Source organism: Stegodyphus dumicola, chromosome 5, assembly GCF_044657685.1.
Source record: "Stegodyphus dumicola isolate Sdum_Otavi_A_Nest chromosome 5, ASM4465768v1".
Lineage (NCBI taxonomy): Eukaryota > Metazoa > Arthropoda > Arachnida > Araneae > Eresidae > Stegodyphus > Stegodyphus dumicola.
The window spans coordinates 99,587,607-99,600,202 of NC_140772.1; the positions used below are offsets into that span (position 1 = coordinate 99,587,607).

The window sequence follows — 12,596 nt, forward strand, 5'->3', positions numbered from 1 at the left end:
ATGCTAGCTTTTAATGTTATGTACTGAATTCCCATAAACAAAAGCACCCAAATATGTATTATTAACAATCCATATATACTATTAAAATTTTAATTTGGTGACTGAATGGTATGACATTTCTTGCATTATCTCATAGTTCAAATATTACTTTATTATTTCATTATAAGGGATTAGGAACAGATATTATATGACAAAAGGTACCTGGGAACAAAACTGTTGTAAGAAAGCTCTCTTTGTAGAGGGTATAAGTAATTCTAGATGAGGATGTAAAAGTTCAAATTGTTCTGCCAGAAAAACTCTAAAAGTAAATGCATAATATAAGGTATATTATATATTAAAAAAATAATAATTATAACAATCAAGGGGAATTGGAACACATGATATTCTACTCAGAAGAGGAAAGTCATCTAGAGGTAAAGAAGAATGATGAGAAGCAAATTTATAGTAATGCAGGAGTGACATACTTTGAAGTTATCTCTGAAGGATTATCAGTGAATTTCTTTAACAGTCAGAAACATCATGACATTTTTGTAATGTATCAATAGCCCCAAAAGGGTTATTAGTCTGGAAACTGGATTTTGCATTGGTTCAGTATATAAATAGTGAATCACTTTTTCAAATTATTATCACCCTATATTGCTTTTAAAGAAACTAAATAATGAAGAATCTACCCATACATATGCTCCTCGCATTATGAAAAAAATTACGATACTTAGGAGTCATCAGATTTTGTATAACGTAGTCTTACACTTGAACATATGCACCTGGAAGCCTGAATTTTGAATTTCATATTTATTATTTTGTAAAATGTAATGAGATTTTGATTAACAAACTCAACGATTCTAAAGCAAGCAATAGCAACACTATGCAAAATAAAACATTCTTATCTCCAGTGCACAAGATGACTGCCTATCAGAAATTCTAAAGATATGCTATTTTTAAATATTTTGCAATTTTGGTGTTGAATTGAATTTTATGTTGTATAAGTGAAAAGAACATGATATTAATAATTAAAGTTGTCACACAAAGTTTTAATAATAAAAAGACAAAAAAAAAAATTGCAGGCTAACTAACTAAGAAAACTGAACATTGATATAATGAACTGAGATAAAGACTGAAAAAAAATAGAAAAATTAATGCCGACACTGAACACTGCATCGGGAATTCTAAACATATGCTGCTTTTAAAATTTTTTTAATTTTACTGTTGAATTGTATATGGCTTAAGTTTGAAAAAAATTATGCTTCAAAATAAAGCTAAAAAGATAAAAGGAAATTTAGCAGGAATGAATGAAACAGCAGGGTAGACTGTGAGCTCAATGAAAGCACAAAAACCCTTAACAAATCCTTTAGGGCAATTGTCAAAATCTGAAACTTTTTAGCCCAAAGGGCATTAGCCCATAAGGGCTATTAATTCAATTTTAGCATTTTGCATCAAAAACATAAAATGTCCATTTCACTTTTCAGATTGTTGCCACCAAATATTGTTAATCTGTGTTATATTTAAAGAAATTAAATAACGAAAAATTTGCATAAATGTATGTATGTTTCTCGCAGTGTGATAAAACATTGACACCTAGAGCCATCAAATTTTGAATAACAGTAATGTATTAATAGCCCCAAAAGCTATATGGGCACCTCCTAGCTATACCTCCACCGAATATGGGCATCTGGAAGCCCTAATTTTGAATTTGTTTTATTATTAATTTCATATACCATAACTAACAAATTTTTTATTAACAAACTCAACGATTCCAAAGCGCAATGGCAACACTTTATGGGGGGGGGAAAAAAAAAAAAAACCTTTTTATCACCAACACTTGAGACTGTGTATCGGAAATTCTAAAGATATGTTCATTTTAAAATTATTTTGTGATATTGCTGTTGAATTGAATGTTATGGTATAACTGCAAAGAACATGATATTTAATAAATAAAGGTAACACCAGAAACATTAAAAAAACGACCCTTTGGGCATAATGTAAAATCTGAAAGCTTTCAGAATTTTTAAAAATTTTTTTCAATTTTGTTTCTTTTTAAAGGCATTCTTCTAGGGCTTTTAAGCTAAGAAAATCTCTACAAAACTTGGTTTATTATAGAATTATTAATTTCAATGTGTAAGAGTGCACCCATTTTGATATTTTCATTAAAAAAATATCTTGCATCCTCTGAAAATCTAGATATGAAATTTATATTTCTGAGTAGCTTGGATTAATGTTTATTGTATATTATTTTGAAGCATACATATCAAATTTTTCATCAGCAAATATTATGAATATTATCAATTTCCGTCATAACTTCAAGTATTTAATTCCTATTATCAGCAATATCTGATCATATGCTGACTATCTGTACTTTGATTTATTGAGTATTATTGAGAAGGAAGTTAACAAATTCAGACAAAGCAAGCAAATACTGTCTGTCTTAGATTGAATGTCTCCATGAAAGTCTGCTAAAGAGGACTGCTTGCATTCATTTTACACACAGCAAAAGTCATAAAAATACTCATACAACCAAGCCATTCCCAAGTAACCAAATACAGAATGAACTATCAGCAATCCTGACCTTTGAAAGCTGACAGAAATGTTAATATGTTGACAAATGGCCTATTAAGTTGCACGTGAGCAATATCTACAGCAAAATGCAATGTATCTGTACAAAAACTAAGTTTTAAAATTTAGAATAAACATAGTTGCTGTACAAAAAGCCACTTTTGTAATTTTTTTATTAGCTCCATCAAGTAATCTTGTGTTTAATCTTTCATAAGACAGTGAAATTCCTTATTTCTACTAACAAATCAGATTAAATATGATTGATCAGTATATGGTTAGTTCAAAGAAGGAACATTTGTAAAATTTTATAATCCCAAAATGCAGTTAATGTAAATGTAATTGGATTGAAATTCTCCCTTTCTCATAATTGCAATTCAGAAGTTCTACACTGAATATGCAAAAAAAATTCAAAGATATTTCAAATACATGTCTTTGGACATGCAATAAGAATATAAATTATCAACAAAAGAATTAGATTAATGTTGTACAATCTTTTAAGGACAAAAATGTCACTTCAGGTAGAAGCTAAAGTCTTAACAGCTTTTATTTTTATTTCATTTCAGTTAGTTTATTAAATATAACATAATTAACAGTGTTGTCAGATATACAGAGAAGCCAGAGATCAAGAACGGTTTAACTCACTAAAAAATAATCTGAACAAAACAACAACAAAAAAAAATAGCCTTGGTTGACAAGCTTACAAAACCAAGAAATCCTTCTGGGAAAACATGGTTAGTATGGATTGCAGGCGAAGATTTTGAGTGCTTATGACACTTAGAATCTTTTTTGTTACCTGTGATATTATGTCTCTATGCAAAACTAAGGGCTACAAAGTTAACAATGAAGATACAAAAGTTACTAGAGGAAGATAAAAATGAGATCAATAAGAAATAGCTACAGCAATTTCTGAAGTATTACCAAAAGGGAATTATGGAAGAACTACTGCCTTCAGAAGAAAAGTAAAAAAAAATTTAAAAAGTGTCCTAGCTCTCTGATTTACAAAACAGAGAAAGATAAAAAGTTTTTACAAAAAGGATGTCCATCCTGATAAAGTAGTGGCAAGCTACAGCATCAGCAGTTTCAATGACACTGCCATATCTCACTTTACAAACATTTTAAAACATAAGCAACAATGAATCATATGCCCCCTAAAGCCAGTTATCTGATGATGTTTTTAAGGAGAGAATTTCACATCTAAACAATAACATCTTTCTCACCATTTTCTACTTACGCCATCTACTGCCATCAACAGTGTTACCCAAATGATGTATCATAGACTGATCTAGAAATGACATAATTCAAAAAAGCTATTACTATTTTTAGAAATTTGAGAGGAAATACCCAAACTAAAAATGATTAATTAAGAAGCTATTACTAAATTAAATTAAAAAGCTGAATAAGATAAAAAATATATTAATCAATATTATAATTTAAACTAGCAATAGCCTGTTCATTTGCTCTCTATATTCTAAAAATATGAATTCATTTTCCGCACGGTATAATACTGATGTGGCAGAAAATTTGGAACCTGAACTCAAAATTCAGAAAACTAACAATTTTTACTTAGTAAGCAACCTAAACCAAAACCTTCTCTTGGTGAGCTTCCATGCTGGATAAATGCACACTTTAGCTTTTACCTCTCTTACCTTTAAGATGCTATTTGGCTTTCCTCTCTTCCTATCACAATAGCATCAAAAATGTTTATGTTCTTAAATAGGCATGATAAGAGTGGCAAGTAAATTGTGACTTCAAATGTCAACTGAAATTGAATATGGGAGATAAAAAATATCTAAATCAGCTTTATAATTTAATTCAGTAATAGCCTCTGAATTACTCATCTTAATTTAGATATTTCTTCTCTGCATTCTAAAAATTATAACTTTTCTGGACTGTGTCATTTCCAGATCAATTTATGACACATGGTTTGCATAACACTGATGACATAGCTAATTCAGAACATGAATTTAAAATTTTGAGAACTGAAACTTTTCTCTTAATAAGACACCTAAACAAAACTATCTTTTGGTGAGTTTCCATACTGGATTAACTGCACACTTTAACTTCTACCTCTCTTCTTTTTAAGATGCTATTTCATCTCCTCTCTTCTTATTGTAACAGCAAATCTAAAAATGTAACTATTTTTGAACAGTTATGATTAGAGTGCCAAGTAAATTGTGGCTGTAAATGTCAATTGAAATAAAGTTGAATATTTAATCTTACTCGGCTGTCAAATTTCCTCCTCAATATGGATCGATGTTCTACGCCATGGACATTACTATGCGTTTTTCATCACAATGAGTTGACCGGGATTGGATCACGTGCTACTTACCTCAATGGCACATCTATTCTCTAATCAGATTTTGGTTAAATATATACAAAATTCATAAAAGTGTGTTTGTTCATCTGCAGCTCGAACAGCTCGAAAGCTTGAAAAGTTCTAATGTCCAGTCAAAAAAATGTAATATGACCTTACTACTTCAATATTTAGAAGGGGGAAAAGGTGCATTTTAAATCATCAGTGATTCAACACTTAAGACATTCAGCATTACAGTGAACTTCCACTTCTCTTAATAACATTTCAGCATTCGAAAACTAAAATTATTATCTTCATGTGAACTTAATCAGGTTCACTTTCCAATGAGATAAAATTATTAAACATGCTGCAGACTCTATATTTTGCTTAAAGGTTTGGAGTTTGATTATGCTGTTTTGCAAAAATATGAAATTTTCATTCAAGAGATGAAAGCATAGTTCAGCATTTTTAAATGGTTTTGAATGCATGAACTTTATGAGTATTTTAATGTTATTTTGTAATGCATTTCTGATGCTTTTTAATATTTTATCGTAGTCCACACTGAACATTTTTTGTGGTCATGAAATAGATAATTTGGTCATTCTTTAATGTAATTGAAAATGTTTTTCATGGAATAGTAAATTGCTAATAATCATAATTCTTATTTTACATTTGAATATCTAATTCTATTTCTTCTATTGGATTAACTGCATAGCATTACTGAAAGATTAAAAATTATATGGTAATAGAAAATTTCATTTTACAAATTTGGTTTAACAAATTAAAAAATTTTAAGATTTTATTTAAGGAAGGACATTAAGCTATTTTTGTATAATGGTTTAAAATTCTTTGAATTATTTTAAGAATAATATTATTGTTTCAAAATTTGAAATTCTTAAGAATTTTCTGACTATAGCAACTTCCTTCTTTTAGCCTCTTTTAAAGTTTTTTTTTTTTTTTTTTTTTTTTTTAAATAAACCAAAAAAAAAAATTTGCATTAATCTCTGCTTTATCTCCTAACTTGAACTTTGGAGAACTCTCTTTAATCATTTTCTGCCTCAGTAAGTCCCCCACCCCTTTGAGATTTTTCGAATTTAATTAACCCTCTAAGCGGCAAAGCCGTATATATACGGCCTAGAATATTTTTGTGATATCTGTAAGAACGTATATATACGTGCATATTAAAATATGTCAAAGAAATTAAAACAATATATCAAAATAAAACAAATCCAAGTATGAAATACCATCAGAGTTTTTTACATTAAAATAAAAAAATAACTTGTTCTCATGGTAGTTTTGGGAAATTTGCACTTTCTTAGGGAAAACCCTGCCCGCTCAAAGGGTTAAAGATTACTGTTATTTTTTAAAAAAGCTGTACATATTTAGAATGCATAAACTGCTAATTTTATTTCTTTAAAAGTTTTAGAATAAATATGAAACATATATCGTCAGGGCCAACACCAGAGATTGTGTGGCAGAATCTCTAAAATTTAGTGAACCAGCGTGGAGCAAAGTTTAGGGATGGCAAGATTTTTAGAATATAGATCAGGTACATGGCAGTAAAAATTAGCAGTTTTAAGTTTAAAGAATTTTAAGTTTAAGGAAACACTGGGCAACAAAATTTAGTACCTGAGATTGTACCAAGTGGAAAAATGCATTGTGTATGGTTTATGGTGCACTCAGATATATAAGATGATTCTTTTAAACTGTCAATTTTAAGTTTCTTTATAAATAGAAAAATTCTTTTTTGCAGATCTATTTCCTGACATAAGACTAGAAACATTCTTTGCAATTTTTTTATGCTTGTGTCTAGTAAAAAGATCAGAAAATAGATAAATATCTTAAGAGAAAAACTTTGAAGATTAAAAATAGGAAATTTAAATTATTTAAAATTTTTGCTTTTGCTAAGAAGTATTTCAAAAACTGTGCTTTACAGCATATATTATGTTGTTTATTTTTCAGAATCAAAACATTCATAAGTCACCAAAATGGAAAGTAATCTCACCTTAAAATATGACAGGAAAAAAATAAATAAATATGTGTTATTGTAATGTTACTTCTTAAATATAAATTTAATATATTATCATACTCTTAATGACATTTATCAACATTATTATATTTGCAGAAAAACTGGCATATCTTTGAATCAAAAATTTTAAATACAAATAGATTTTAAAATAGTAAACATGTTGATAAGTTGCCAAATTTAGGCTACATAACAAAAGAATTGCTATCCCCAAAAAGGAAATGTCATAATTTACAACCTATACACTTGGGAAAAAAAAAATTCAAAGTGTTTATATTTTGATTGAGTGACAGCTTTGTACCCAGAAACTGGAGTATTGCACACCTATACAGTCAAAAGTCTTTAATCCGGATTTTTCGGGACTTCAGTGATTCCGGAATAGCGTTTTTTCCGGATTATAGATCATCAGTTAAAATCTGGTAAGATGGCATGCAGAAATTATAAAATTCAAAATATGAAACTGTAATTTATGAAATAAAGAACAATTATGATCTAAAGGGTATCAAAATTTACAAAAAAAAAAAAAAAAAAAAAAAGATTCATATTTATTTACTTTATTAAACATTTCTTCTTTCAATGTAAGTTGTTTAAGTTGCTTCCTTTTATGTGACTTTTATTCCTTATACTTTCTCTTTAATTCTATAAACAGGCATAATTTCTTGTTCAGTTACAAAGTTCCGCTGTTCAAGTCCTATAATTGCTGTGTCGAGAATACCAACTAATTTGTCAATTGAAATTTTTTCGTTTTCAATAACCTCTGTGTCAGTTTCTTCACTATCGGAAGCGAATTATGATAACGAAAAATTTGATTTAAATCATATCAAAGACAGAGTACATTGAGATGAAATACTACATTTAGTAAGGAATTATAAGCCAAATAAAATAAAAATATCTGGCCCTGAAGATAAGGATAGTGCTGACAGATCAATTTCCAATTCATTGCGCGCCACGGCGTAACCCCCCCCCCCAGCCACAGAGCAGCGTGAAATTGATAAACAGATTTTGGAATAGTTAGAGAAACAAAGGATATGCCTTTTTCCATTTTTTGCAGCAATTCCACTTTTTGTTTGATGGACATCAAAACATACTTTCGCTTTGTAGATCCTTTAGCAGCTCCAGCATCGGAAATTCTATTTGACATAAAAGAAAGTTCAAGCTTACTTTTATAAAATTGCTCTAACAGTCTGCAAAAAATAATAAACCGGATCCAATTCGAAGATTAAGGAACAACGCAATCTGCAACATAAACTGAAATAGATAATTAGATAATTTTAGCTTAGCTTATAATGTTCGTTATACATTAAACGTGCATGCATAAACGTATTATGCGCATGTGCACATGCCCATACACATGCATAAAAGTATTACATGCATGCTTAAACGCCTATGCATGTGTGAACGCATTATGCGTTGACGCATGCACAGAAAGTTTGTAGCTTTGAGGTTCGGATTACAGATCATTCTGGATTATGGGTGTCCGGATTAACAACTTTTGACTGTATTAGAGGTAGGAATGAATTCAAATGATAACCTACCAAATACACATTTGTCAATGAAATCGTCAAAAAATGTTGCTCAAACTGTTAATACACACTCAAAATGGCAGCAGTAAAAAAAAAAAAAAAAAAACGGAACGTCAGATGAGCGGACTTTTTGCTGATGCTAGTCAAAATTACGGATTTTTAAGGATCAAATTTGTTCTCCATAAGCTTAATATCTTTTAACCATTTTTAAGGATCACACGAACCCTTTAAAATGCACTGCAGTTATATTTTCTATATTATTATTATTATTGTTAACCTCATTCAATTCAAGTGTGATACTTTTTTCTACAAATAAATAATTACACAACACACTTTCTCAAACCTTGCCATTTATCAAATTTGATGGAGAGAATATGTTTGTTGAATATGACCAGAGATTAGAGAAATACACATAACTTTCAAAACATTGTTAGATTTTTATACCGCTTTTCATGACTTGGCAACACTTTCTTATAATTATTAATTTCATGACAAATCATAATTAGTTATATTTAGAATACAAGTTAGCAGAACCAACTCTTCAATTTGTTGAAATTTTAGATATTAAAAAAAATTCAGGCAGTCTATGATTCAATAAACATTATACTTTCTTAATTAATAATACTTACAAAGATTCAGCAGCAGCTACTCTCTCAGCTAGTCCATAAAGATCTTCCACTTTTTTCAAATTGACAGCAGAGGACAATGTTGGCGGTGGAATTTTATCCTAAACACACAAACTGTTACAAATTATGGAACATCAGAAAATGTGAATTTATGCATACACAAGCTAGAGAAGAATACAAAGAATAGTAAATTTTTATATTTTAGCATATGTAACAATATGCCAAGACATGAGGATATTATGATACTACACTACAACAGAATTTGGATAAACTGCAAATACCCATGTCTGTGCTCATTTTTGGATCTGAATTCATTTTTTGGGTCTAAAAGAACAAAAACTTGATTTAAAAAAAAAAACAGCAGAACAATTTTTTCAAATACTTTTTTAAAAAACAAAACTATCCATATATGATCTTTTTCATTAATGAAATGGCAAATATTTTTATTATTGAACTTATTTAGCATTTTCTACATACATATTTTCTTTCCTTTTTGTTTAATAATAAATACAGGCAGTGAATTTGCATGCAAATTTCTGGTCTTATATAAATCATTATTTTTGGATTACATTATGTTGTTTTAAAAATTAGATGACTTTATGTAATTAACATGTGTAAAGAATTTATTTATTATTTCAGTCACTGAGTTTCAACTTGTTCTTTGCAGCTGATTTATTTAAATTCTGTACAAGATACAGCTGATTTATTTAAATTCTGCACTTAGTTATATTTGCGGCACTCAGGGATAAATTCTGAAAAATATCATGTGTACAGAAGTTTCTTACATTAAAAGTTTTAAAGAATGGAGATAGTTTCTTTTACTAAATGTAAAATTTCACATCTACAAGTTTTTACAAGCCTGGTAATGCTTTGCAAGGTATTAATTCTACTGCATATGTGCAGAATGTAATGTAAGAGTTAGTAAAGGTATTCAATTTAGGGAAAATAAGAGTGCAGGGGCTTTTTATAAACAGTATGTATTTATTTAACATAGTTATTCATGATTCAAAGCACAAAAATTATTTTGAAAATAATTTTCTGGTGGATATATATATAAGATACATATTAAAATTATTAATATTAAAATGATTAAATTAACAATATTTTTTTACATAAAATATTTGATGTACTTTTACATTTTCATTTCATTTTTTCCACAAAGACCTATCATTTATTCCTTTTTGCATTGACACTTTTTTTTCCTTTTACATAAATGTATTTAAAATATATAATAGTACTGTATTCAGATTTGGATTAAATTGGAAAAATTCTCTAATTTACACAACCCATGGTTCCAAGGTGTGCAGATTCAAAATTCTGTTATACTTTAAAAAAATAAAAAAGTGACAATTTATAGAAAAACTGGATTATTTAAATATCCGAAATCCCACTCTAGGATTTTTTTACCAACAATGCCTTTATGAAGAATTTACGTAAAGAATAAAAAAAGGCCACTGATTGGCCATTTTCGTAAAAAGGATGCCTTTAAGAACTCTTGCAGAATTTAGTCCATAATTACATCACATGTACACACATATGCATATGACCCCCTGCCCCCCCGAAAAAAAGATGTGAAAAACTTCATATAGATAGCAAATCCAACCATTAAGAATATAACCGAGATAAACTACGAAGATTTTGTGACTCTGGAACTCAGCCACTGATTGGTCAGTCTCCTACGAAAGATTAATGGAATAGAGACGCCTCTAATTTAATAAATCTATACACAACTGTGAAAAACATAGTGAAATCTTTTAACCTGTTTTCAGCGTTCACTAGTTACAGAAATTGATTGCTTGCTGCTGACTGATTTTACATGGTCCAATCTAAATTACATATCTTACTAAATATGCATGTTCTGCTAATTTAATGAAAAATTTCTTTTTCGTCTTCTGTATATTTCCATTAATGTATTAAGATGATGAAATTACCTTGTTTCTAGTATCGAAGGTCTCAGCTGCCTCCTCTTCTGACATAAGATTTTCCCGAATTCTCTTCAGAGTTGTTCTTAATTTATTACTCAATATATTTTCAGTTAAATCACTCTATTAAAAAAATGAAACAAACAAAAATATAAATATGCAATAAAATTTGATTATTCTGAGCAGAGTTAAAAAGTTTCTAAGTTCAATGCAATTCAAAAGATTTTAAAATAGCTTAATCTGCTAATAAACACTTTACATTTCTGCAGATCAATCAAAATATATGTAAACATATATTTAACAATTTATTATAATAAATAACATGTAAAACATTAAAATACTGAAAGTTTGTTGGCTGCTGCAGAAGTATAACAAACTACTATACTGAAATATTATCAGTCAACAAATACTCATATTAAATTTCCATTAAAATAGTTTTGCACCATAAACTGGCAGCAATTTCTGTGTAGTAATAATTAAATAATTTAAAATCAAACTGGTATAAAAACAATTAAATTAAATTGTATAAAAGTAACAATTAGGGAAAAAGTGTAATATTAATAGTTGGAAATAAGAATTTTTCAAATCTACAACTAGACATATTGCTTGAATATTAACATTTAAACTTCATTCTTTATATTTGGAATTACATATTTTTAACACATTATCAGGTATTTTTTAAAGTTTATATCATTATATTTTTGTAAGGTTTAATAAATTGTTCCTATATCACATATTAATAATGTTAAATTATCCTAAATTAATTTGCAAAAGTTGTAAGGTTTTTCTCTCTTTTTTCCTGCCTTCTCAGTGTAAACAGAAAGCATGTCTGACTAACAATTAGAAAGTCTGAAGTTTGAGTCCCATTGAAGGTCGCTGTCGATTTTCTTATTTTTCCTGTTTCTAAAAATTCTACATGATTCTATAAGATATCACTGAGAATGATAAAATACTGCTTGTGGTTATTGAATGAAATAAATTTTGGTTCAAGAGTTGGTATAAGAATCTAACCTATGTTTCTTAGGTTACATGTTTTTTTAAATAGCTTTTGGTTTAAGAGTTTCATGTAATAACATAACCAATTTTGTTTGGGGGGGCTTTTAAAATTCCATCTTTACAATATTCTCCTTGATATGGAGATCTTTCCACATAAAAATATTATAAAAGATAATTCAAAACTAAATTCCAAAATTAATTTTATAGTGCTTTTTTTAAGAAAAAAAAGCTTTTTTAAAAAAGGATTTAGATAAGATATAAATAATCAAAGTACCCAAAAATATATAAAACAGTTGCTCATAGACATACCATTTCTTTTGCAAAGAAAATGTAGACCTACAAAAGAATAGATCCAATATAAATTTTAGGCAAATTATCACAATTCTAATTTTTAAAAGACAATAATGAAGGTGCATCTGAGAATTTTTTTAAAATATAAACAATATATGAATGTAAGACATAAAAAGCTATATAAAACTGGGATGTGCATATTGCACTCATAATGACTTGTGAATGAGAATATGTATCTGAAGGATATCAAGAAATAAAATGAATGTGGTGAATTCATGACCATATCTGTCTTCAATTATCACCCTTTTATCTATACAATGAAGAATCTTCAAGTTATTACAGTACACCATCATCAACCCATTACAGCTA

At 28.5% G+C, this 12,596-nt stretch overlaps 1 protein-coding gene across 1 annotated transcript in view; it reads right to left on the reverse strand.

The window, feature by feature from the left end:
• Vps50 (vacuolar protein sorting 50) overlaps window positions 1-12,596 on the reverse strand; it is an 85,273-nt gene that overhangs the window by 16,932 nt on the left and 55,745 nt on the right. Inside the window, exons 19-22 of the mRNA XM_035359134.2 lie at window positions 12,246-12,272; window positions 10,950-11,063; window positions 9,022-9,119; window positions 202-298 (exon numbers count right to left, since the gene is read on the reverse strand). Coding sequence (XP_035215025.1) covers window positions 202-298; window positions 9,022-9,119; window positions 10,950-11,063; window positions 12,246-12,272 — 336 coding nt within the window. The remainder of the gene's footprint in view (window positions 1-201; window positions 299-9,021; window positions 9,120-10,949; window positions 11,064-12,245; window positions 12,273-12,596) is intronic.